Genomic DNA, 27,109 nt, shown 5'->3' with positions numbered 1-27,109 from the left:
CATCTCTGCAGCACTCCATCAATCAGGCCTTTATGGTAGTGGCCAGATGGAAGCCATTCCTCAATAACACGCTCATGACAGCCCGCTTGGAGTTTGCCAAAGTGCACCTAAAGGACTCTCAGACCATGAGAAACAAGATGCTCTGGTCTGATGAAACCAAGATTGAACTCTTTGGCCTGAATGCCAAGCACGACACCTGGAAGAAACCTGGCACCATCCCTACGGTGAAGCATGGTGGTGGCACCGTCCCTACAGTGAAGCATGATGGTGGCACCATTCCTACAGTGAAGCATGGTGGTGGCACCATCCCTACAGTGAAGCATGGTGGTGGCACCATCCCTACAGTGAAGCATGGTGGTGGCACCATCCCTACAGTGAAGCATGGTGGTGGCACCATCCCTACAGTGAAGCATGGTGGTGGCACCATCCCTACAGTGAAGCATGGTGGTGGCACCATCCCTACAGTGAAGCATGGTGGTTGCACCATCCCTACAGTGAAGCATGGTGGTGGTAGCATCCCTACAGTGAAGCAGGGTGGTGGTAGCATCATGCTGTGGGGATGTTTTTCAGCGGCAGGGACTAGGAGACTAGTCAGGATCAAGGGAAAGATGAACTGAGCGAAGTACAGAGAGATCCTTTCTAGGGAGTTTTTCCTAGCCAACGTGCTTCAACACCTGCATTGCTTGCTGTTTGGGGTTTTAGGCTGGGTTTCTGTACAGCACTTTGAGATATCAGCTGATGTACGAAGGGCTATATAAATACATTTGATTTGATCCTTTATGAAAACCTGCTCTAGAGCGCTCAGGACCTCAGACTGGAGCGAAGTTTCACCTTCCAACAGGAGAACGACCCGAAGCACACAGCCAAGACAACATAGGAGTGGCTTCGGGACAAGTCTCTGAATGTTCTTGAGTGGTCCAGCCAGAGCCCGGACTTGAATCCGATCGAACATCTCTGGAGAGACCTGAAAATAGCTGTGCAGCGACGCTCCCCATCCAACCTGACAGAGCTTGACAGGATCTGCAGAGCAGAATGGGAGAAACTGCCAAAATACAGGTGTGCCAAGCTTGTAACGTCATACCCAAGAAGTCTGCTGTAATCGCTGCCAAAGGTGCTTCAACAAAGTACTGAGTAAAGGGTCTGAATACTTATGTAAATGTAATATTTCATTTTTATTAACAAAATTAAAATAATTGCTAACATTTCTAGACCTGTTTTTGCTTAGTCGTCATGGGGTATTGTGATGTCGTCATGGGGTATTGTGATGTCGTCATGGGGTATTGTGACGTCGTCATGGGGTATTGTGACGTCGTCATGGGGTATTGTGACGTCGTCATGGGGTATTGTGATGTCGTCATGGGGTATTGTGATGTCGTCATGGGGTATTGTGACGTCGTCATGGGGTATTGTGACGTCGTCATGGGGTATTGTGACGTCGTCATGGGGTATTGTGATGTCGTCATGGGGTATTCTGATGTCGTCATGGGGTATTGTGATGTCGTCATGGGGTATTGTGATGTCGTCATGGGGTATTGTGTGTAGATTAATGAGGAAAATAACAAATTAATCCATTTTAGAATTAGGTTGTAACGTAACAAAATGTGGATAAAAGGGGGAAGGTGTCTGAAAACTTTCCGAACCAATGTCGTCAGAAATCATTCAAACACAAATTAAGATCAAAAAGCAAATTTAAGGTTAGAAATGAGGGTTAGCAGTGTGGTTAACAATTAGGTTTAAAATCTGATTTTATGAATGTGCCAGCTAGTGAGCACTCCGCAGCGCTGCCTCCAGAATAACATTCAAAACTAAGAATGCTCTTCCCTCTTGACCCCCCCCCTTATCAAGTTGTGTTGACAGAATGCTAATATTAGTTGAAATAAAAGTTACACTACCCAAAATATACTCAATTTGTGGAAGGACCCACACACTCGGTCCTCAGCCCGAGGCTCAATGCCAACAAGGTATCCACACTCACTATGTCCTCTGTATGCTGTTCTAACCCATCTATGAAAGGGTGTGATGCACTCTTGGTTGGAATGAGGTCCATGTCCATCTCAGCTTTTCTCTTCCTTGGAGAAAAGGTCAGTGGAAGGTCTTTATCCTGTGGAACATGGGCCTTCATATCCAGCAGCACGCTTCTGAGCTGTGAAGACAGGTCAGTCACGTACTGTTCCTCTTGGAGATGATAAGTGAGTTCTGTGATCTCTTTAAGATATCCTGCACATTGCCTCCGTAACCGCAACAGCTTCCTAGAGGACCTATTCTTTCCTCTTCCAGATGGACCTTCGTATGGACGGTCAATGTTGGAGTCTCCAGTGGCCCGCTTGGTCTTAAACATGACATTTCTTATGTCACTGTCAGTGGGGTAATAGCGCCTGCGAGTAGGTGGAGGGGGCTGCTCTCCATGGAAAAGCTCTTCCACCACAAAGGTGTTCAGATGACACTTCATTTCAGTCATCTTTCTCACACCAGACAGAGTCAGCTGCTCAATCTTCTCTCTCAGCCTGGCATCCACAGCTTCCCTAACATGAGCTGCCTGTTGGAGAAAGAACACATGGGTTTATCATAAAGGGGTCAGTGGGTAAGGGGGTAACTTAACCAACACTCTATTATAAGGGTTCTATAGTTATATTTACCTCGCCATCAACTGCATGTGAGCTGTGTTCAGAGAGGGAGGGGAACCTGACGCAGTAGACAACCTCTGCCTTCACGGAGCTGGGTGTTTCACTTAGTGCTGCCTTCAGAGTTTGGGAGGCCTCCTTTTTAGAGCACACTGTACTTTCCTCAATCTAGACATAAAAACAAGTGGTATTTGTTACATATGTACTGGTACTATGTACGGTGTTAGGCTGATTCACACAGACAGTCCAATTCTGATCTTTTTTTCCCCCACCAATTGATCTTTTGACCAATCAGATCAGCTCTTTTGCCCATAATTGGAAATGGGCTGGCTGTGTAAACACGGCCTTAGACTTTGACCAACTGTAGGCGTAGACCTTAAAACCTTTTCATATTTACCTTAAAATCAGGAAAGCGGATAACTTGGGCGATGTTTATTATAGCCTTGCAGTCCACCTTTTTGGTATTTTGTACCAGTTTCCGTTTCTGTAGAAAGGTATGGTCTTCAAGCTACGGAAGATATAATAATACATTTTATTTTTATAGCAAAACATTTAATAATAATAAAATAAATGTACTTACAGTACCAGTTAAAAGTTTGGACACAGCTACTCATTCAATTTGTACTACTTTCTACATTGTAGAATAATAGTGACGACATCAAACCTATATATATATAGATATAACACGTATGGAATCATGTAGTCACCAAAAAAAAAGTGTTAAACAATTCCAAATATATTTTTGATTCTTTAAAGTAGCCACCCTTTGCCTTGACAGTTTTTGTACACGCTTGGCACTCTCTCAACCAGCTTCACCTGGAATGCTTTTCCAACAGTCTTGAGTTCCCACATATGCTGAGCACTTGTTGGCTGCTTTTCCTTCACTCTGTGATCCAACTCATCACAAACTATTTGAATTGGGTTGAGGTTGGGTGATTGTGGAGGCCAGGTCATCTGCTGCAGCACTCCATCACTTTCCTTCTTGGTCAAATAGCCCTTACACAGGCTAGAGGTGCGTTTGGTCATTGTCCTGTTGAAAAACAAATGAGTCTCACTAAGCGCAAACCAGATGGGATGGCGTATCGCTGCAGAATGCTGTGGTAGCCATGCTGGTTAGGTGTGCCTTGAATTCTAAATAAAATCACTGACAGTGTCACCAGCAAAGCACCCCCACACCATCACACCTCCTCCTCCATGCTTCACGGTGGGAACCACACATGCAGAGATCATCTGTTCACCTACTCTGCGTCTCACGAAGACACGGCGGTTGGAACCAAAAATCTCCAATTTGGACTCAGACCAAAGGACAGATTTCCACCGGTCTAATGTCCATTGCTCGTGTTTATTGGCCCAAGCAAGTCTCTTCTTCTTGTTGGTGTCCTTTAGTAGTGGTTTCTTTGCAGCAATTCGACCATGAAGGCCTGATCCACGCAGTCTCCTCTGAGCAGTTGATGTTGAGATGTGTCTGTTACTTGAAGTCTGTTATGCAATAATTTGGGCTGCAATTTCTGAGGCTGGAAACTCTAATGAACTTTTCCTCTGCAGCAGAGGTAACTCTGGGTCTTCCTTTCCTGTGGTGGTCCTCAAGAGACAGTTTCATCATAGCGCTTGATGGTTTTTGCAACTGCACTTGAAGAAACTCAAAAGTTCTTGAAATTTTCTGAATTGACTGACCTTCATGTCTTAAAGTAAAGATGGACTGTCGTTTCTCTTTGCTTATTTGAGCTGTTCTTGCCATAATACGGACTTGGTCTTTTACCAAATAGGGCCATCTTCTGTATACCACCCCTACCTTGTTACAACACAACTGATTGGCTCAAACACATAAAGAAGGAAAGAAATTCCACCAATGAACTTTTAACAAGGCACATCTGTGAATTGACATTTCCAGGTTCCAGGTGACTACCTCATGAAGCTGGTTGAGAGAATGCCAAGAGTGTGCAAAGCTGTCATCAAGGCAAAGGGTGGCAACTTTGAAGTATCTCAAATATAACATATATTTTGATTTAACACTTTTTTGGTTACTATATGATTCCATGTGTGTTATTTCATAGTTTATGTCTTCACTATTATTCTACAATGTATAAAATAGTAAAAATAAAGAAAAACCCTGGAATGAGTAGGTGTGTCCAAACTTTCGACTAGCACTTTTCTAGACACCCAAAGCTCTTCACAGTGTACAGGGAAACTCACCACCCTAACCCCACCTACATACTCTTGCAATAAGTGCCATGGCCTCTTTAGTGACCACAGCGTTAGGACAACCCTTTAAAGTCCCATCTTATTGAGGAACATTCCACGGTTAGTCCTTCAACATTATTCTAATTAAATGTTATATAAAGTGTGTGGTGTAAAGGACAGTGATCCGTCTATGAACTTACTTCCTTTTTGTCTCTTTCAGCAGCATATCTCTCTTTGGCTTTTGTCTGTCTGTCTTTGCCCTGGTGGCATTCATACGTCTTTGTGCCAACAACTTGAAACGGAACACCGTTGAACGGGATACTTTTACTCTCCCAGCTGAGTTTTTTCCGTGCCAAAGGCTGTGCATCTGTTAAAAAGGTCAACAATATGATATATTACTATTAGAATGATAGGCTTGTGTGGGGGGGGGGGGGGAAACTAACAAAGTTGCTCTCTGTCAAATAACTCATCTGTTCTTCAAAATGGATCCCTTTATGCTGATGATGCAATAGCAAGTTTGAGGCAATGAAGTTGAGCGTCGTTGCCATGGCAGCATTGGTTGCTGCAACCAATGTACTCTTATGGAGTGTAGGTGAGTCTACCATTACTCTGTAGGTGAGTCTACCATTACTCTTTAAGGTCAAAGGACCTGATACACTACATGATTAAAAAAAAAATGTGGACACCTGCTTGTCGAACATCTCATTCCAAAAATAATGGGTATTAATATGGACTTGGTCCCAACTTTTCCTGCTATAACAGCCTCCACTCTTCCGGGAAGGCTTTCCACTAGATGTTGGAACATTACTGAGGGGACTTTCTTCCATTCAGACACTAAGAGCATTAGTGAGGTCGGGCGCTGATGTTGGGCGATTAGGCCTGGCTCGCAGTCGGCCTTCCAATACATCCCAAAGATGTTCGATGGGGTTGAGGTCAGGGCTCCGTGCAGGCCAGTGAAGTTCTTCCACACAGATCTCGACAAACCATTTCTGTATGGACCTCTTTGTGCATGGAAGTATTTAGGGGAATATTCAGGGGAGTATTTAGGGGAGTATTCAGGAGAGTATTCAGGAGAGTATTCAGGAGAGTATTCAGGGGAGTATTCAGGGGAGTATTCAGGGGAGTATTCAGGAGAGTATTCAGGAGAGTATTCAGGGGAGTATTCAGGAGAGTATTCAGGAGAGTATTCAGGAGAGTATTCAGGAGAGTATTCAGGAGTGGAAACTTTCCGTGGGGATTATATGCAAATTCATATTAATACCGTTTAAATGTAGATGTGTTTTGCATTGGATATCTTTACCATATCATATGGAGACAGAAACATAAACCTTTTACTTTATCATAAATAGACATAATTGCAAATTATTAAATCCTTCTAATAGGAATATAAAAAACAATTTAGTTACAAATTGAACTTTAATTTAAATGAGTTGACTCTTCACATGGGATTATTTCACTGAACAACAAAAGAAAGGGAATATTGAATGATCCATCGCATCTCCCAAAAACGTTTTCAACATACATCTGTAAAATGAGAGTCTTGAAACTAAAGCTTCGGTTGTCTTCCTCTCCATGTCTTCTCCCTGGACCTCCTCAATGTCCACCTCTTGAACATCAGACTCTGAGGCCTCATCGTCACTGTCACTTTCCAACCTTGTTGAGGATGGCTCGTTGTCAGGCTTAAAAAGTCTCAAATTTGTCCGGATGGCCACCAATTTTTCAACCCTTGTATTGGTCAACCTGTTGTGTGCTTTGGTGTATGTGTTCCCAAACAAGGACCAGCTGCGCTCTGAGGCGGCTGATGTTGGTGGGATTTGTTGCATGATGGAGGCAACAGGGGAAAGAGCCTCACATCCACAAAGTCCCTTCCACCAGGTGGCTGATGAGATATGTTGGCACGACTGCCATATTGCATCTCCATCCCAAAGCCTTTGCTTGGAAGTGTACTTCGCTAGACTGCCAAGAACATTACCCTCATCTAGGCCAAGGTGGCGAGACACGGTAGTGATGACACCATAGGCCTCTGCTTGGAGCAACAGTGAAGTGGGCAGGGCAGTACGGATTTCTTCTCTTACATCTGCAAGCAGAGTCTGAACATCAGACAGCACGGATTGAGGGAGACAACGCCATCCTATGGTTACCGCTTTAGGTTTCAGGTGTTTTGGGCGGCTTACCACTCTCTCCCATAATACATCATCCAGGAGGATCCTCTTGATGGGGCTGTCCATATCAGCAGACTGTGATATGGCCATTTCTTGGAGAGACTCCTTCCCCTCCAGGAGACCGTCAAACATGATGTCAACACCACCCCAACGGGTGTTGCTGGGCAGCTTCAATGTGGTGCTCTTATTCTTCTCACGTTGCTTGGTGAGGTAGATTGCTGCTATAACTTGACGACCCTTCACATACCAAATCATTTCCTTGGCTCTCATTGTTTTCGGTGCCATGATGTCCTTGAGGAGCAGATTCAATGCATGAGCAGCACAGCCAATGGGTGTGATGTGAGGGAAGGACTCTTCCACTTTAGACCAAGCCGCCTTCATGTTCGCAGCATTGTCTGTCACCGGTGCCTTCTGTGGTCCAAGGTCATTGATGACTGCCTTCAGCTCATCTGCAATGTAGAGACCGATGTGTCCGTTGTCCCTTGGGTCTGTGCGCTTGTAGAATACTGTGCAAAATAGTGCCATTTTGTTCATTTTTTTGAGCTGTTTGTAACTTCTTTTTTTTGTACTTATTTTGTACATAATGTTGCTGCTACCGTCTCTTATGACCGAAAATAACTTCTGGACATCAGAACTGGGATTACTCACCACGAACTGGAAGAAGATTTCTCCTTTAACGAGTCCAACGAGAAAGATGTACTGCTCTCCCGGGAACAGGCCCAAATCCCCGTCATTTGGTGAAGAAAAGACAGAGGAAAAGAGGACGCGGATTGGGCTGCCTTTTGAGAATCCATAGGCCAGCGAGTAAACTCCCCACTGCCATCAATTCTGCTTGCTAACATGCATATTGTAAAATAAAATCGATGACCTACGATTATCCTACCAACCGGACATTAAGAACTGTAATATCTTATGTTTCACCAAGTGGCTGAACGACGACACGGATAATATAGAGCCGGAGGGATTTTCAATGCGCCGGCAGAACAGAGAAGCTACGTCTCGTAAGACGAGGGGTGGGGTTGTGTCTTTTTGTCAATAACAGCTGGTGTGCGATGTCTAATATTAAAGAGGTCTTGCTCGCCTGAAGTAGAGTACCTTATGATAAGCTGTAGACCACACTATCTATCTATATTATTCATAGCCCTCTATTTACCACCGCAGACTGATGCTGGCACTAAGACCGCACTCAACCAACTCTATAAGGCCATAAGCAAACAAGAAAATGCTCACCCTGGAGTGGTGCTCCTTGTGGCCGGGGGCTTTAATGCAGGCCAACTTAAATCAGTTTGACCAAATTTTTACCAGCATGTCACATGTGCAACCAGAGGGGGAAAAAAAACTAGACCACCTGTACTCCACACACAGAGATGCATACAAAGCTCTCCCCCGCCCTCCATTTGGCAAATCTGACTATAATTCAATCCTCCTGATTCCTGCTTACAGGTAAAAACTTAAGCAGGAAGTGCCAGTGACTCGCTCAATATGGAAGTGATCAGATGATGCGGATGCTACGCTACAGGACTGTTTTGCTAGCACAGACTGGAAAACGTTCTGGGATTCATCCAATGGCATTGAGGAGTATAGCACCTCAGTCATCGGCTTCATCAATAAGTGCATTGATGATGTCGCCCCCACAGTAACCGTACGTACATAACCCAACCAGAAGCCATGGATTACAGGCAATATCCACATCGAGCTAAAGGCTAGAGCTGCCGCTTTCAAGGAGCGGGACACTAATCCGGACGCCTATAAGAAATCCCACTATGCTCTCAGACGAACCATCAAACAAGCAAATCAACAATACAGGATTAAGATTGAAGACGAGCTAAATGCCTTTTATGTCACTTCGAGGCAAGCAACACTGAAGCATGCACGAGAGCACCAGTTGTTCTGGATGACTGTGTGATAACACTCTCAGTAGCCGATGTGAGCAATACCTTTAAACAGGTCAACATTCACAAAGCCGCGGGGCCAGATGGATTACCAGGACGTGTACTCAAAGCATGCGCGAACCAACTGGCAAGTGTGTTCACTGACATTTTCAACCTCTCCCTGACAGTCTGTAATACCTACATGTTTCAAGAAGACCACCATAGTCCCTGTGCCCAAGGATGCGAAGATGACCTGTCTAAATGATTACGGCCCCATAGCACTCACGTCGGTAGCCAAAAAAAAGTCTGATTATCATATCAACAGCATCCTCTTGGATACCCTTGACCCACTCCAATGTGTATACCGCTCCAACAAATCCACAGATGATGCAATCTCAACCGCACTCCACACTGCCCTTTCCCACCTGGACAAAAGGAACACCTATGTGAGAATGCTGTTCATTGACTACAGCTCAGCGTTCAACACCATAGTGCTCACGAAGCTCATCACTAAGCTAAGGACCCTGGGACAACACCTCCCTCTGCAACTAGATCCTGGACTTCCTGACGGGCTGCCCCCAGGTGGTAAAGGTAGGCAACAACATGTCTGCCATGCTGATCCTCAACACTAGGGCCCCTCCTGTACTCCCTGTTCACCCACGACTGCATGGCCAAACACGACTCCAACACCATCATTAAGTTTGCTGACGACACAACAGTGGTAGGCCTGATCACCGACAACGATGCGACAACCTATAGGGAGGTCAGAGAACTGGCAGTGTGGTGCCAGGACAACAATGTGAGCAAGACCAAGGAGCTGATCGTGGAATACAGGAAAAGGTTAGCCGAACAAGCCCCCAGTAACATCAACGGGGCTGTAATGGAGCGGGTCGAGAGTATCAGGTTCCTTGGTGTCCACATCACCAATGATCTATCATGGGCCAAACTAGAGGTTGACCAATTAATCGGAGTGGCCGATTAATTAGGTCCGATTTCAAGTTTTCATAACAATCGGAAATCGGTATTTTTGGGCTCCGACTTTGCCGTTTTTAAATATTTTTTATAACTTTATTTAACTAGGCAAGTCAGTTAAGAACACATTCTTATTTTCAATGACGGCCTGGGAACGGTGGGTTAACTGCCTTGTTCAGGGGCAGAATGACAGATTTTCACCTTGTCAGCTCGGGGGATACAATCTTGCAACCTTTCAGTTAACTAGTCCAACGCTCTAACCACCTGCCTCTCATTGCACTTCACGAGGAGCCTGCCTGTTACGCGAATGCAGAAGAAGCCAAGGTAAGTTGCTAGCTAGCATTAAACTTATCTTATAAAAAAATAATCAATCATAATCACTAGTTATAACTACACATGGTTGATGATATTACTAGTTTATCTAGTGTGTCCTGCGTTGCATATAATCGATGCAACGCTGGGGGATGATTTAACAAAAGCGCATTTGCGGAAAAAAGCACAATCGTTGGACGACTGTACCTAACCATAAACATCAATGCCTTTCTTAAAATCAATACACAAGTATATATTTTTTAAACCTGCATATTTAGCTGAAATAAATCCAGGTTAGCAGGCAATATTAACCAGGTGAAATTGTGTCATTTCTCTTGCGTTCATTGCACGCAGAGTCAGGGTATATGCAACAGTTTGGGCCGCTTGGCTCATTGCGAACTAATTTGCCAGAATTTTACGTAATTATGACATAACATTGAAGGTTGTGCAATGTAACAGGAATATTTAGACTTAGGGATGCCACCCGTTAGATAAAATACCGAACGGTTCCGTATTTCACTGAAATAATAAACGTTTTGTTTTCGAAATGATAGTTTCCGGATTAGACCATATTAATGACCAAAAGCAGTCTGACTGAGCGATGGTAGGCAGCAGCAAGCTCGTAAGCATTCATTCAAACAGCACTTTTGTGCATTTTGCCAGCAGTTCTTCGCAAGCACAGTGCTGTTTATGACTTCAAGCCTATCAGCCTAATGGCTGGTGTAACCCATGTGAAATGGCTAGCTAGTTAGCTGGGTGTGCGCTAATAGCGTTTCAAATGTCACTCGCTCTGAGACTTGGAGTAGTTATTCCCCTTGCTCTGCAAGGGCCGCGGCTTTTGTGGAGCGATGGGTAACGCTGCTTCGAGGGTGACTGTTGTCGATGTGTTCCTGGTTCGAGCCCAGGTAGGGGCGAGGAGAGGGACGGAAGCTATACTGTTACACTGGAAATACTATAGTGCCTATAAGAACATCCAATAGTCAAAAGATATATGAAATACAAATGGTATAGAGAGAAATAGTCCTATAAATACTATATTAACTACAACCTAAAACCTCTTACCTTGGAATATTGAAGTCTCATGTTAAAAGGAACCACCAACTTTCATATGTTCTCATGTTCTGAGCCAGGAACTGAAACGTTAGCTTTTTTACATGGCACATACTGCACTTTTACTTCTCCAGCACTTTGTTTTTGCATTATTTAAACCAAATTGAACATGTTTCATTATTTATTTGAGGCTAAATTGATTTTTATTGATGTATTATATTAAGTTAAAATAAGTGTTCATTCAGTATTGTTGTAATTGTCATTATTACAAATAAAATAAATTTTAAATCGTCAGATTAATCGGCAACGGCTTTTTTTGGTCCTCCAATAAATCGGTATCAGTATCGGCGTTGAAAAATCATAATCGGTCGACCTCTAGGCCAAACACACCAAGACAGTCGTGAAGAGGGCACGACAAAACCTTTTCCCCTTCAGGAGACTGAAACGATTTTTCATGGGTCCCCAGATCCTCAAAAAGTTCTACAGCAGCACCATCGAGAGCATCCTGACCGGTAGCATCACCGCTTGGTAACTGCTCAGCCTCCGACCACAAGGCGCTACAGAGGGTAGTGCGTATGGCCCAGTACATCACTGGGGCCAAGCTTCTTGCAATCCAGGGCCTCTATAATAGGCGGTGTCAGAGGAAAACACAAGCCATAAAAGACTGCTGTGAACAATTCATCAAATGGCCACTGGACTATTACATTGACCCCCTCCATTTGTTTTGTACACTGCTGCTACTCGCTGTTTATTATCTATGCATAGTCACTTCAACCCTACCTACATGTACAAATTACCTCTAACCTCTACCCCCACACACTGACTCTGTACTGGTACCCCCTGTATATAGCCTCATTATTGTTATGTTATTGTGTTAATTTTGACTTTAGTTTATTTGGTAAATCATTTCTTAACTCTTCTTGAACTGCACTGTTGGTTAAAGGCTTGTCAGTAAAGCATTTCACTGTGAGGTCTACACTGTTGGTTAAGGGCTTGTCAGTAAGCATTTCACGGTACGGTCTACACTGTTGGTTAAGGGCTTGTAAGTAATCATTTCACTGTGAGGTCTACACTTGTTGTATTCGGCGCATGTGACAAATAGTTTGATTTGACATTATCATAATTGACTGTAGCACATATAAAACGCCCACAAGCTACCAGTGGCTGAAAACACAATTGCAGCGGGATGTACGAGTGACGAATTTCCGGGCAAGGATGGTCCATTTAAAATGAATTCCTTCCTCCCTCGCCCTGCAAGTGTAAACTCGTCAGACGTCATGATAAGTCATCCGAAGTGTCCACTTAATTTGAGGGCTGAGGGGAGAGTGTGTTTGGAAGGCAGCCTTTATTGTACAATCCTTACTGTTGACCAATCACCGACGAAGTGGCTTAGACTTCGGCTTGCCTCTAGAAAAAAAATGTTGTGTGCCCGAACAACAGACCGAAAGGGTGAACCAGACACGTCTTCGGGGCTATAAAGCTGAAGCGTCCCTTTAGAATGGTAGTGAGAGGAAATCCAGTCACGGGAGCGGATGGAAGTAGCGGAAACTGGGCCGACATTCTGCTAATTTTGTCGTCGATGAAACATCTGATCTCAATACATTTTTAATGTCCCAAAAGTACAATATGTTACGAGCACAGTGCGCTAAGTTTTATAGACTTGAAGCTTTGCAGAAGTTTTAAAAAAATTGCGTTTAGGAGTGCAAGGTCGAATTGAGTTTGTGCTTGGCTTTGCCCACTATGCTCATACTGTAAACAGCACAGATTAACTAACTTCGTTTTGGAAACTATTTCCAAAACAAACGAGAAAGCCTAAATGTCATAATATATGCAAGGATTTTCCAAACTGTTCGGCTGGGAAGAATCCCTGGTTCATCGTCCGTGCTTCAGCTGATGACACCGAACATGGAAAGACTGACTGAGACGGGCAAACCCCACTCCGTTGCCAGCAACATGGCATAGCAATATTGCCCCCCCCCCCCAGAAATGGCCAGTGTATCATTAGCCGTCACGTAAGTAACTTAGTTATTTCAACAGTAATTAATGAAAATGTCTAATTTATTGGGCTAGTGTATCATCAGCTTTAGGTCATTTTTAGATGAGTAGCAAAAGTAAGCTACTAGCTACCTAATGTTAGCTATGTAACGTTATGTTTTTAAAGACAACTTACCCTTTTGCCCAAAACTTTTGTCCTTTCTCAATGTTATGAATTTCAGTGACGTTTCCAATTCTTGTTCCCGAATGTATTTAGTTATTTCGTCCTCAAACTTGAACTCGAGGTATGCCATTTCGAAAATATGGCGTTTTTCACCATAGATATTAAGCAGTGTACTAGCACAGTTTCTAAACCTAGAGACGCAACATCGCGATACTTCCGGGGAACGCTTGCGGCCCAGGACGACGCCTCGATCACACCAACAGTTTTCCCCTCCCCCGTTTTGGAACACCAGAAGTACATTCATTTCCGATTTAACGCTGTGTATGCATTACATTATTACTGAGGCAGTTGTGTGGCGTTACATTTATATATATATATATATATATTTATATATTAATGAGAGAGAAATGTCCTTGTCTTTTTGTCCATTAAAATAACATCAAATTGATCAGAAATACAGTGTAGATTTGTAATTGATTCAAACTACATAATGGGCTGATACACAGCCAATACAGTAGGTGGCAGCATGCCCCTAGAACAATTGTTAGAAGAACAACAATAACAACATTTGGCCTCACACTCCAGAACAGTAGGTGGCGCCAAGTGGTTTGTGTTGATTGTACGGAGATTGTGACAGCCTGGTTAAATGGTGTCCCTTGACAAGGCAAGAACAAGATGTATGTCAGGAGAAGTGCAGTATTATCATAAGGAGACTTGGAAATGGAGGAGAAGTGGAGGGGAAAAGAGTGGCAGAGGAGGTCTAAGAGAGAGCTGGAGGAAGAGGGTGAACTTAAGTCAGTTAAAAATGGTGGGGGGGAAAAGGAGGTGGTCGGTGTGGTGAAGTTATCGGCGCCCGAGGCGTGCACCGAGAGTCATGATAAAGATGAGCCTGTGACAGCAGGAGTGAAGTTTTTGGAAAAAGTGGACGCCTGCCTTTTGGCTGATCCATTTGTGGTTTCAGGGTGGGTGAAAACGGAGTTGTGGAATCGGTGAGGGTAACCAGAAGTGGTCTTGTGGTAATTGTACGTGTTTCTGCTGGTCAGAGGGAGCAGGCGCTCCGCGTTAAACGAATGGGGACAAGAGGTGTGAATTGTTTTGCTCTCAAGAAAAGGGTGCCATTGAAAGGAGTGATTACTGGGGTAGCAGTAAAAGCTGACCAACTGAAGGGGAAGATTCCCGGTGTTCGTGATTTTTTTAATTTATTTAACTAGGCAAGTCAGTTAAGAACAAATTCTTATTTTCAATGACAGCCAAGGAACAGTGGGTTAACTGCATGTTCAGGGGCAGAATGACAGATTTGTACCTTGTCAGCTCGAGGGTTTGACCTAGCAACCTTTCAGTTACTGGCTCAATGCTCTAACCACTAGGCTACCGTGCCACCCCAGTAGTGGAGCATGATATTTATTATGATGTATTAATATTTTGTGAGTGTAGTGTGAAATTGTAGGGTATTTGTTGTATTTTTTATATATATTTTTTAGCAAGGTATAAGGGAGTTATACTCCAGTCTATTGGTAGCGGTAAACATCATCGGAGAAGAACAGTAGGTGGCAGTGTATGCAGCTAAAGGTTGAATGCGATCCGCCAACCCAATCTCCACGAAGAAGAACGTATTCGCTAACGCCGCATTTTCGAAATGGCATATCTCGAGTTCAAGTTTGAGGACGAAATAACTAAATACATTCGGGAACAAGAATTGGCAACGTCACTGAAATTCGTAATATTGGGAAAGGACAAAAGTTTTGGACAAAAGGGTACGTTGTCTTTTTTTATTTTATAACTAGTAGCTAACTTTTGCTACTCTCATCTAAAATGATGCTAGCTAAGCTAGCTCGCTAGCATAACAGATTCCATTCCAAGCGCTCGACCAGAGAGCAACTTTGTTAGTTTCCCTACAAGCCTATCATTCTAATAGTAATATATCATATTGTTGACCTTTTTAACAGATGCACAGCCTTTGGCACGGAAAAAACTCAGCTGGGAGAGTAAAAGTATCCCGTTCAACGGTGTTCCGTTTCAAGTTGTTGGCACAAAGACGTATGAATGCCACCAGGGCAAAGACAGACAGACAAAAGCCAAAGAGAAATATGCTGCTGAAAGAGACAAGAAGGAAGTAAGTTCATAGACGGATCACTGTCCTTTACACCACACACTTTATATAACATTTAATTAGAATAATGTTGAAGGACTAACCGTGGAATGTTCCTCAATAAGATGGGACTTTAAAGGGTTGTCCTACCGCTGTGGTCACTAAAGAGGCCATGGCACTTATTGCAAGAGTATGTAGGTGGGGTTAGGGTGGTGAGTTTCCCTGTACACTGTAAAGAGCTTTGGGTGTCTAGAAAAGTGCTATAAAAGTCATTATTATTATTATATTATTATTATATCTTCCGTAGCTTGAAGACCATTACTTTGTAAAGAGACGGAAACTGGTACAAAATACCAAAAAGGTGGACTGCAAGGCTATAATAAACATCGCCCAAGTTATCCGCTTTCCTGATTTTAAGGTAAACATGAAAACTTATATCAAGGTCTAGGCCTTCTGTTGGTCTGTCTAAAAAATAAAAAAAATGTATCAGAATTGAGCTGGATATGTAAACACAACCTGTGAATCAGCCTAACACCGTACATAGTACCAGTACATATGTAACAAATATCACTTTTTCATGTCTAGATTGAGGAAAGTACAGTGCGCTCTAAAAAGGAGGCCTCCCAAACTCTGAAGGCAGCACTAAGTGAAACACCCAGCTCCGTGAAGGCAGAGGTTGTCTACTGCGTCAGGTTCCCCTCCCTCTCTGAGCACAGCTCACATGCAGTTGATGGCGAGGTAAATATAACTATAGAACCCTTATAATAGAGTGTTGGTTAAGTTACCCCCTTACCCACTGACCCCTTTATGATAAACCCATGTATTCTTTCTCCAACAGGCAGCTCATGTTAGGGAAGCTGTAGATGCCAGGCTGAGAGAGAAGATTGAGCAGCTGACTCTGTCTGGTGTGAGAAAGATGACTGAAATGAAGTGTCATCTGAACACCTTTGTGGTGGAAGAGCTTTTCCATGGAGAGCAGCCCCCTCCACCTACTCGCAGGCGCTATTACCCCACTGACAGTGACATAAGAAATGTCATGTTTAAGACCAAGCGGGCCACCGGAGACTCCAACATTGACCGTCCATACGAAGGTCCATCTGGAAGACGAAAGAAGAGGTCCTCTAGGAAGCTGTTGCGGTTACGGAGGCAATGTGCAGGATATCTTAAAGAGATCACAGAACTCACTTATCATCTCCAAGAGGAACAGTACGTGACTGACCTGTCTTCACAGCTCAGAAGCGTGCTGCTGGATATGAAGGCCCATGTTCCACAGGATAAAGACCTTCCACTGACCTTTTCTCCAAGGAAGAGAAAAGCTGAGATGGACATGGACCTCATTCCAACCAAGAGTGCATCACACCCTTTCATAGATGGGTTAGAACAGCATACAGAGGACATAGTGAGTGTGGATACCTTGTTGGCATTGAGCCTAGGGTAGTAAGGCTGAGTGGATACTTTGTTGGCGTTGAGCCTAGGTTAGTAGGGCTGAGTGGATACCTTGTTGACATTGAGCCTAGGTTAGTAGGGCTGAGTGGATACCTTGTTGGCGTTGAGCCTAGGTTAGTAGGGCTGAGTGGATACCTTGTTGGCGTTGAGCCTAGGTTAGTAGGGCTGCATGGATACCTTGTTGGCATTGAGCCTAGGTTAAGTAGGGCTGAGTGGATACATTGTTGGTATTTAGCCTAGGGCTGATGACTGGGTGGGTTCTGCCACCAATTGAGTATATTTTGGGTAGTGTAACTTTTTTATTTCAACTAATGTTAATATTCTGTTAATGTAACAGATGTGAAATGGCTTGCTAGATTAAAGTTATACTGTTACATTAACAACTTCATAAAAACATGTTTTCTCATCTCAAGATGTAAAACAAATACATGACTATAGTAAGTCATTTAGGAGGCATATAAACACACTGTTCCACTCATCTGCAGCTACTCTCTACTTTATTGTATTATGGTCTGTCCTGATGCCTAGTCACTTTACCCTGCACATTTATCTCCTTGATCTGGTACTTCCTGTATATAGTTGCACATTTATCTCCTTGATCTGGTACTTCCTGTATATAGTTGCACATTTATCTCCTTGATCTGGTACTTCCTGTATATAGTCGCACATTGATCTGGTACTGGTAATCCCTGTATATAGCTGCACATTGATCTGGTACTGGTAATCCCTGTATATAGCTGCACATTGATCTGGTACTGGTAATCCCTGTATATAGCTGCACATTGATCTGGTACTGGTAATCCCTGTATATAGCTGCACATTGATCTGGTACTGGTAATCCCTGTATATAGCTGCACATTGATCTGGTACTGGTAATCCCTGTATATAGCTGCACATTGATCTGGTACTGGTAATCCCTGTATATAGCTGCACATTGATCTGGTACTGGTAATCCCTGTATATAGCTGCACATTGATCTGGTACTGGTAATCCCTGTATATAGCTGCACATTGATCTGGTAATCCCGGTATATTACGTTATTATTGTGCATTCTATTCCTCTTGTTACAATCCCCATGTTTTTTTATTTTATTTTTTTACTTTGAATCGTTGTGAAGGGCTGTAAGCCAGAATTTCACGGTTTAGTCTACACACCCGTTATATTCGGCGCATGTGACAAATACAATTTGTTTTTGAAGTGCCCAAATAAAGTAACAGGGTTGACCTTAAGTGTTGACGTTTAATCTTAAATCAGACCATTTCTAAATATGCATTAATGACCGTTTCTTTGAAGCTGTGTACGTTTTACTTGTGGATTTTTTTGAAAACAAAAATTTAAAATCAAGATGTATCAAATTTGTTTTTATAATGGCATGTAGATATTGGAGTAAACCTTTTTTGGGTTAAAATAAGTAACTCTTGTGTAAGGGCCAACATGATTAGCTTGCAATCTGATTGAGTGGTTGATCTGGTTGAGTGCATTGTTTTACAACTAAATATTCCCTTTCCTTGAATAAGCAACCTGGTCTCAGAGCATTTGGTATTATTCTGTACGTAAAACCGAGATGCTCCATTTTAGTATATGTTTCGTATGGAATATATTCATCTGGGGATGTCCGTCACCCATTCCGTATGAAGGTTCCCAAGAACACAGTGGCCTCCATCATTCTTAAATGGAGAAGTTTGGAACCATCAAGACTCTTCCTAGAGCTGGCCGCCCGGCCAAACTGAGCAATCGGGGGAGAACGGCCTTGGTCAGGGAGGCGATCAAGAACCTGATGGTCACTCTGACAGAGCTCTAGAGTTCCTCTGTGGAGATGAGAGAACCTTCCGGAATGACAACCATCTCTGCAGCACTCCACCAATCAGGCCTTTATGGCAGAGATGAATGGGAGAAACTGCCCAAATACAGGTGTAGCATCATACCCAAAAAGACTGATCGCTGCCAATGGTGCTTCAACAAAGTACTGAGTAAAGGGTTTGAATACTTATGTAAATGTGATATTTCCGTTTTTTTTATTAATACATTTAGCCAACATTTCTAAACCTGTTTTTCTTCTGTCGTTATGGGGTTGGGGGAAGAAAAAAACAGTTATCAACTTTAGAATAAGGTTGTAAAGTCAAGGGTTCTGGATACTTTCTGATTGCACTGTATCATACTAATTTGAGTGTCCTGGACTTCCACGTACTATGTTACGTCTAGTCTTTGAGACCAGGCTGGAATAAAATCCGATTACCACTTTTGCATTTAGAACAGGCCACCGTTGGTTTTATTATAGCTAATAAATAACCAAATCAACGAGGTAACAGAAACGTTTGGCCTTTCTCTCAATTGGATTTTGCTCAACTCCTTCGTTCTCGCTCTCTTGTCACTTTTTTTTTTATAAAGGATCATATGTAAACGGCGAGAGGGAATTGGGATGAAAAATGTGCTTGTATGAAACTCTCCACTCGCGCATCATCATGCAAATGATGTTTAAAGTGGTGGATTCCGAAATAAATGAGGAAAGTGATTACAACCCAATTAAGTTAGTTGTGCAAGACGTTTTGTATGTAACCAACTATTTTCTTAATCAACGTGGCAGGTTGGGAGAATGAGGTTATCTTAACCTGCTATGTAAACGTACCATCAGTATTGCCTTGTTCCTGTGCTAGTCGGAACTAGTCAACTCTGAAATGGCGACTTGCTAAGTGATGTAGTTGAAGCGGCAGGTAGCCTAGTGGTTAGAGCGTTGGACTAGTAACCGAAAGGTTGCTGACAAGGTAAAAATCTGTCGTTCTGCCCCTGAACAAGGCAGTTAACCCACTGTTCCAAGGCCGTCATTGAAAATAAGAATTTGTTTCTTAACTGACTTACCTGGTTAAATAATAAAGGTTAAATGAAATGGAATTAAAGATAAAGAATAAATAAATAAATACGCGTGCTGCGTTGAACATGGCAAGTGGTAAGTGTCAGACTTTCCTAGTTCCGACTAGCACGTGAACACGGGATAATGCCACTACATTGGCATGCGTGTCATCACACTCCATCTGATTGGTCGGGTAGATGGGCCTTGCGGTGTGTTAACTAGTGACGACCGTTTCATTGGTACCGTAAAATTATTTTTCATCAGGCTATTTATTGACGACTTTACTGATTGGGATTAAATAATCTGATTCTAGATCTTTAGGTAATAAAGTTACATTTTTTTTTAGTCCTCTGAATGTGATCACTGGAATACATTCCTATGTCCTACTCTTCTAGCACACCTACCTGTTTTGTTATGAGCCTGTCCATTTTGTTATGAGCCTGTCCATGTTGTTATGAGCCTAGTCTAGCCTGTCCATGTTGTTATGAGTCTAGCCTGTCCATTTTGTTATGAGCCTGTCCATTTTGTTATGGGCCTAGTCTAGCCTATCCATTTTGTTATGGGCCTAGTCTAGCCTGTCCATTTTGTTATGGGCCTAGTCTAGCCTGTCCATTTTGTTATGGGCCTAGTCTAGCCTGTCCATTTTGTTATGGGCCTAGTCTAGCCTGTCCATTTTGTTATGGGCCTAGCCTGTCCATTTTTAAAAGCAGCCCAGAATATTTCAGTCACTATCTCAGAGGATGTGGGCCTAGTCTAGCCTGTCCATGTTGTTATGGGCCTAGCCTGTCCATTTTTAAAAGCAGCCCATAATATTCCAGTCACTATCTCAGAGGATGTGGGCCTAGTCTAGCCTGTCCATTTTGTTATGGGCCTAGCCTGTCCATTTTTAAAAGCAGCCCAGAATATTTCAGTCACTATCTCAGAGGATGTGGGCCTAGTCTAGCCTGTCCATTTTTAAAAGCAGCCCAGAATATTTCAGTCACTATCTCAGAGGATGTGGGCCTAGTCTAGCCTGTCCATGTTGTTATGGGCCTAGCCTGTCCATTTTGTTATGAGCCTAGCCTGTCCATTTTTAAAAGCAGCCCATAATATTCCAGTCACTATCTCAGAGGATGTGGGCCTAGTCTAGCCTGTCCATGTTGTTATGGGCCTAGCCTGTCCATTTTTAAAAGCAGCCCATAATATTCCAGTCACTATCTCAGAGGATGTGGGCCAGAAAATAGAGGTTGCGGTTATGCAATGATCTTTGCCTATCCATGTGTTGTCAATGACATACGAGGAGACTGCATGCCTAAACATATTGCAGAAACTGTTAGGGGACAGTGAGGAGACTGCATGCCTAAACATATTGCAGAAACTGTTAGGGGACAGTGAGGAGACTGCATGCCTAAACATATTGCAGAAACTGTTAGGGGACAGCGAGGAGACTGCATGCCTAAACATATTGCAGAAACTGTTAGGGGACAGTGAGGAGACTGCATTCCTAAACATATTGTTGAAACTGTTAGGGGACAGTGAGGAGACTGCATGCCTAAACATATTACAGAAACTGTTAGGGGACAGCGAGGAGACTGCATGCCTAAACATATTGCAGAAACTGTTAGGGGACAGCGAGGAGACTGCATGCCTAAACATATTGCAGAAACTGTTAGGGGACAGCGAGGAGACTGCATGCCTAAACATATTGCAAAAACTGTTAAGGGACAGCGAGGAGACTGCATGCCTAAACATATTGCAGAAACTGTTAAGGGACAGCGAGGAGACTGCATGCCTAAACATATTGCAGAAACTGTTAGGGGACAGCGAGGAGACTGCATGCCTAAACCTATTGCAGAAACTGTTAGGGGACAGTGAGGAGACTGCATGCCTAAACATATTGCAGAAACTGTTAGGGGACAGCGAGGAGACTGCATGCCTAAACATATTGCAAAAACTGTTAAGGGACAGCGAGGAGACTGCATGCCTAAACATATTGCAGAAACTGTTTGGGGACAGTGAGGAGACTGCATTCCTAAACATATTGCTGAAACTGTTAGGGGACAGTGAGGAGACTGCATTCCTAAACATATTGCAGAAACTGTTAGGGGACAGTGAGGAGACTGCATTCATAAACATATTGCAGAAACTGTTAGGGGACAGTGAGGAGACTGCATTCCTAAACATATTGCAGAAACTGTTAGGGGACAGTGAGGAGACTGCATTCATAAACATATTGCAGAAACTGTTAGGGGACAGTGAGGAGACTGCATGCCTGTTTAGTGGGGACAGATGTCTCCACCTGTAGCTGAATGGAAGAAACTACAGTTAAAATTGAATGTAGCATTCTGTCAAGATTATGTTTTGACCATTTCAATGAAATAATGAGAACTCTCCAATACCTTTTAACTTTAAAGCCCTTTATTTGGACCCACTGTTAATCTATCCATTTATACAATGGGTGTCTTTCCACAAACCATCATAAGAAAATGTGTCACTCATGTTATGACCAAGGCATTTCCATTATTTTCACGAATCACACACGGTTCATTATTATAGTCAAAACACACAGTTCATCATTATAGTCAAAACACACATGGTTCATCATTTATAGTCAAAACACACTTGCATCATCATTATAGTCAAAACACACACAGTTCATCATTATAGTCAAAACACACACTTGGATTATCATTATAGTCAAAACACACGGTTCATCATTATAGTCAAAACACACATGGTTCATCATTATAGTCAAAACACACGGTTCCTCATTATAGTCAAAACACTTGGATCATCATTATAGTCAAACACACTTGGATCATCATTATAGTCAAACACACACGGTTCATCATTATAGTCAAAACACACTTGGATCATCATTATAGTCAAAACACACATGGTTCATCATTACAGTCAAAACACACAGGGTTCATCATTACAGTCAAAACACACAGGGTTCATCATTATAGTCAAAACACACATGGATCATCATTATAGTCAAACACACAGGGTTCATCATTATAGTCAAACACACACGGTTCATCATTATAGTCAAACACACACGGTTCATCATTATAGTCAAACACACACAGTTCATCATTATAGTCAAAACACACGGTTCATCATTATAGTCAAAACACACACATGGTTCATTATTATAGTCAAAACACACATGGTTCATCATTATAGTCAAAACACAGTATTGCATTTTCCATGTCGGCAGAGAGTAGACAGTAGGCCTTCTCTAGGGCCCTAGACCACAGAGAGTAGACAGTAGGCCTTCTCTAGGGCCCTGTCCAGAAACATCACAAACAGCCCAGAGGCCTAGACCACAGAGAGTAGACAGTAGGCCCTCTCTAGGGCCCTAGACCACAGAGAGTAGACAGTAGGCCTTCTCCAGGGCCCTGTCCAGAAACATCACAAACAGCCCAGAGGCCTAGACCACAGAGAGTAGACAGTAGGCCTTCTCTAGGGCCCTAGACCACAGAGAGTAGACAGTAGGCCTTCTCCAGGGCCCTGTCCAGAAACATCACAAACAGCCCAGAGGCCTAGACCACAGAGAGTAGACAGTAGGCCTTCTCTAGGGCCCTAGACCACAGAGAGTAGACAGTAGGCCTTCTCTAGGGCCCTAGACCACATAGAGTAGACAGTAGGCCTTCTCTAGGGCCCTGTCCAGAAACAACACAAACAGCCCAGAGGCCTAGACCACAGAGAGTATACAGTAGGCCTTCTCTAGGGCCCTAGACCACAGAGAGTAGACAGTAGGCCTTCTCTAGGGCCCTGTCCAGAAACAACACAAACAGCCCAGAGGCCTAGACCACAGAGAGTAGACAGTAGGCCTTCTCTAGGGCCCTAGACCACAGAGAGTAGACAGTAGGCCTTCTCTAGGGCCCTAGACCACAGAGAGTAGACAGTAGGCCTTCTCTAGGGCCCTAGACCACAGAGAGTAGACAGTAGGCCTTCTCTAGGGCCCTGTCCAGAAACAACACAAACAGCCCAGAGGCCTAGACCACAGAGAGTAGACAGTAGGCCTTCTCTAGGGCCCTAGACCACAGAGAGTAGACAGTAGGCCTTCTCTAGGGCCCTAGACCACAGAGAGTAGACAGTAGGCCTTCTCTAGGGCCCTAGACCACAGAGAGTAGACAGTAGGCCTTCTCTAGGGCCCTAGACCACAGAGAGTAGACAGTAGGCCTTCTCTAGGGCCCTAGACCACAGAGAGTAGACAGTAGGCCTTCTCTAGGGCCCTAGACCACAGAGAGTAGACAGTAGGCCTTCTCTAGGGCCCTAGACCACAGAGAGTAGACAGTAGGCCTTCTCTAGGGCCCTAGACCACAGAGAGTAGACAGTAGGCCTTCTCTAGGGCCCTAGACCACAGAGAGTAGACAGTAGGCCTTCTCTAGGGCCCTAGACCACAGAGAGTAGACAGTAGGCCTTCTCTAAGGCCCTGTCCAGAAACAACACAAACAGCCCAGAGGCCTAGACCACAGAGAGTAGACAGTAGGCCTTCTCTAGGGCCCTAGACCACAGAGAGTAGACAGTAGGCCTTCTCTAGGGCCCTGTCCAGAAACATCACAAACAGCCCAGAGGCCTAGACCACAGAGAGTAGACAGTAGGCCTTCTCTAGGGCCCTAGACCACAGAGAGTAGACAGTAGGCCTTCTCTAGGGCCCTAGACCACAGAGAGTAGACAGTAGGCCTTCTCTAGGGCCCTGTCCAGAAACAAAACAAACAGCCCAGAGGCCTAGACCACAGAGAGTAGACAGTAGGCCTTCTCTAGGGCCCTAGACCACAGAGAGTAGACAGTAGGCCTTCTCTAGGGCCCTGTCCAGAAACATCACAAACAGCCCAGAGGCCTAGACCACAGAGAGTAGACAGTAGGCCTTCTCTAGGGCCCTAGACCACAGAGAGTAGACAGTAGGCCTTCTCTAGGTCCCTGTCCAGAAACATCACAAACAGCCCAGAGGCCTAGACCACAGAGAGTAGACAGTAGGCCTTCTCTAGGGCCCTAGACCACAGAGAGTAGACAGTAGGCCTTCTCTAGGGCCCTGTCCAGAAACATCACAAACAGCCCAGAGGCCTAGGCCACAACTCAGCCATGCGTTGATGTCAGTGGGAGACTAAATGAAAATGTAACATAAATGGAAGTCAGGGTTGAGACCAGCCTGCTGACAGCTATCCATTCCTTTCAGAACTACATGAAGTGGTTAGGCCATGGGTAGAGGGGTTAGGGGCTGTTTCTGGACAGGGCCCAGCCAAGTTCTAGGAGTTCAAATACTTTCTTTTCCAGGGGTCGGAGGTCAGCCAAGCAGGGATGTCTGGGTAACTTTGCGCCTTCAGAGATTACCAATGTGATCCTGGTTAATCCACATGCTAACTATCAGCAGGCAGGGCCCCACGCTGTTCTCTCTCTCACTCACTCACTCACTCACTCACTATCAGCAGGCAGGGCCCCACGCTGTTCTCTCACTCACTCACTCACTCACTCACTCACTCACTATCAGCAGGCAGGGCCCCACGCTGTTCTCTCACTCACTCACTCACTCACTCACTATCAGCAGGCAGGGCCCCACGCTGTTCTCTCACTCACTCACTCACTCACTCACTATCAGCAGGCAGGGCCCCACGCTACTCACTCACTCACTCACTCACTCACTCACTCACTCACTCACTCACTCACTCACTCACTCACTCACCAAGAGAAATCTACAGGATCTGCTCTCTCTCTCTGAATAGAATAGATGATGTTTAAACCACAGTAAACCATGAAGTCTGGTCTGGGCCACCGTGTGACATCACCACCACCAGCAGATTAAACAGATCAGTGTCTGTTTTCACCTGTCAATCACAGACTCATGGCACCCTATTCCCTACATAGTGCACTACTTTAGACCAGGTCCTTGGCACCCTATTCCCTACATAGTGCACTACTTTAGACCAGGTCCTTGGCACCCTATTCCCTACATAGTGCACTACTTTAGACCAGGTCCTTGACACCCTATTCCCTACATAGTGCACTACTTTAGACCAGGTCCTTGACACCCTATTCCCTACATAGTGCACTACTTTAGACCAGGTCCTTGACACCCTATTCCCTACATAGTGCACTACTTTAGACCAGGTCCTTGGCACCCTATTCCCTACATAGTGCACTACTTTAGACCAGGTTTCTTGGCACCCTATTCCCTACATAGTGTACTACTTTAGACCAGGTCCTTGGCACCCTATTCCCTACATAGTGCACTACTTTAGACCTGGGTCCTTGACACCCTATTCCCTACATAGTGTACTACTTTAGACCAGGTCCTTGGCACCCTATTCCCTACATAGTGCACTACTTTAGACCTGGGTCCTTGACACCCTATTCCCTACATAGTGCACTACTTTAGACCAGGTCCTTGGCACCCTATTCCCTACATAGTGTACTACTTTAGACCAGGTCCTTGACACCCTATTCCCTACATAGTGCACTACTTTAGACCAGGTCCTTGGCACCCTATTCCCTACATAGTGCACTACTTTAGACCAGGTCCTTGGCACCCTATTCCCTACATAGTGCACTACTTTAGACCAGGTCCTTGGCACCCTATTCCCTACATAGTGCACTACTTTAGACCAGGTCCTTGGCACCCTATTCCCTACATAGTGCACTACTTTAGACCAGGTCCTTGGCACCCTATTCCCTACATAGTGCACTACTTTAGACCTGGGTCCTGGTCCTGGGTGCCATTTTGGATGCACACTTAGTGACCTTCAGTGCAGTTGAGGTCAGAATGAAGTTGTTTAGCTTCACGTCCACCACACTAAGGGCTCAGATTACGCGGTTGCCAGGGGATTCCACCACACTAAGGGCTCAGGTTACGGGGTTGCCAGGGGATTCCACCACACTAAGGGCTCAGGTTACGGGGTTGCCAGGGGATTCCACCACACTAAGGGCTCAGGTTATGGGGTTGCCAGGGGATTCCACCACACTAAGGGCTCAGGTTACGGGGTTGCCAGGGGATTCCACCACACTAAGGGCTCAGGTTACGCGGTTGCCAGGGGATTCCACCACACTAAGGGCTCAGGTTATGCGGTTGCCAGGGGATTCCACCACACTAAGGGCTCAGGTTACGGGGTTGCCAGGGGATTCCACCACACTAAGGGCTCAGGTTACAGGGTTGCCAGGGGATTCCACCACACTAAGGGCTCAGGTTACGCGGTTGCCAGGGGATTCCACCACACTAAGGGCTCAGATTACGGGGTTGCCAGGGGATTCCACCACACAAAGGGCTCAGGTTACGCGGTTGCCAGGGGATTCCACCACACTAAGGGCTCAGATTACGGGGTTGCCAGGGGATTCCACCACACTAAGGGCTCAGATTACACGGTTGCCAGGGGATTCCACCACACTAAGGGCTCAGGTTACGCGGTTGCCAGGGGAT

General features: G+C 44.4%; 2 protein-coding genes across 2 annotated transcripts; one reads left to right on the top strand and one right to left on the bottom strand.

Moving 5' to 3' along the window:
* Positions 1–1,670: 1,670 nt before the first annotated feature.
* Positions 1,671–13,608, bottom strand: LOC110538798. Its single transcript, XM_021625773.2, has 5 exons — positions 13,340–13,608; positions 5,003–5,169; positions 3,019–3,129; positions 2,637–2,789; positions 1,671–2,536 (listed from the first exon to the last, which is right to left on the bottom strand). Exons 1-5 carry the CDS (start codon positions 13,455–13,457, stop codon positions 1,904–1,906), a joined length of 1,182 nt encoding a protein of 393 aa, XP_021481448.2. The 5' UTR covers positions 13,458–13,608; the 3' UTR covers positions 1,671–1,903.
* Positions 13,609–14,914: 1,306 nt separating this feature from the next.
* LOC110538801 lies at positions 14,915–17,504 on the top strand. The gene is made up of 5 exons (XM_021625778.2): positions 14,915–15,081; positions 15,274–15,440; positions 15,724–15,834; positions 16,002–16,154; positions 16,255–17,504. Exons 1-5 carry the CDS (start codon positions 14,964–14,966, stop codon positions 16,852–16,854), a joined length of 1,149 nt encoding a protein of 382 aa, XP_021481453.2. The 5' UTR covers positions 14,915–14,963; the 3' UTR covers positions 16,855–17,504.
* Positions 17,505–27,109: the final 9,605 nt, after the last annotated feature.

This window comes from Oncorhynchus mykiss, chromosome 13 (assembly GCF_013265735.2).
Source record: "Oncorhynchus mykiss isolate Arlee chromosome 13, USDA_OmykA_1.1, whole genome shotgun sequence".
NCBI classification, from domain to species: Eukaryota; Metazoa; Chordata; class Actinopteri; order Salmoniformes; family Salmonidae; genus Oncorhynchus; species Oncorhynchus mykiss.
Note: the sequence above shows the minus strand (reverse complement) of the source record. Positions and strands in the feature narration are given on the sequence as shown.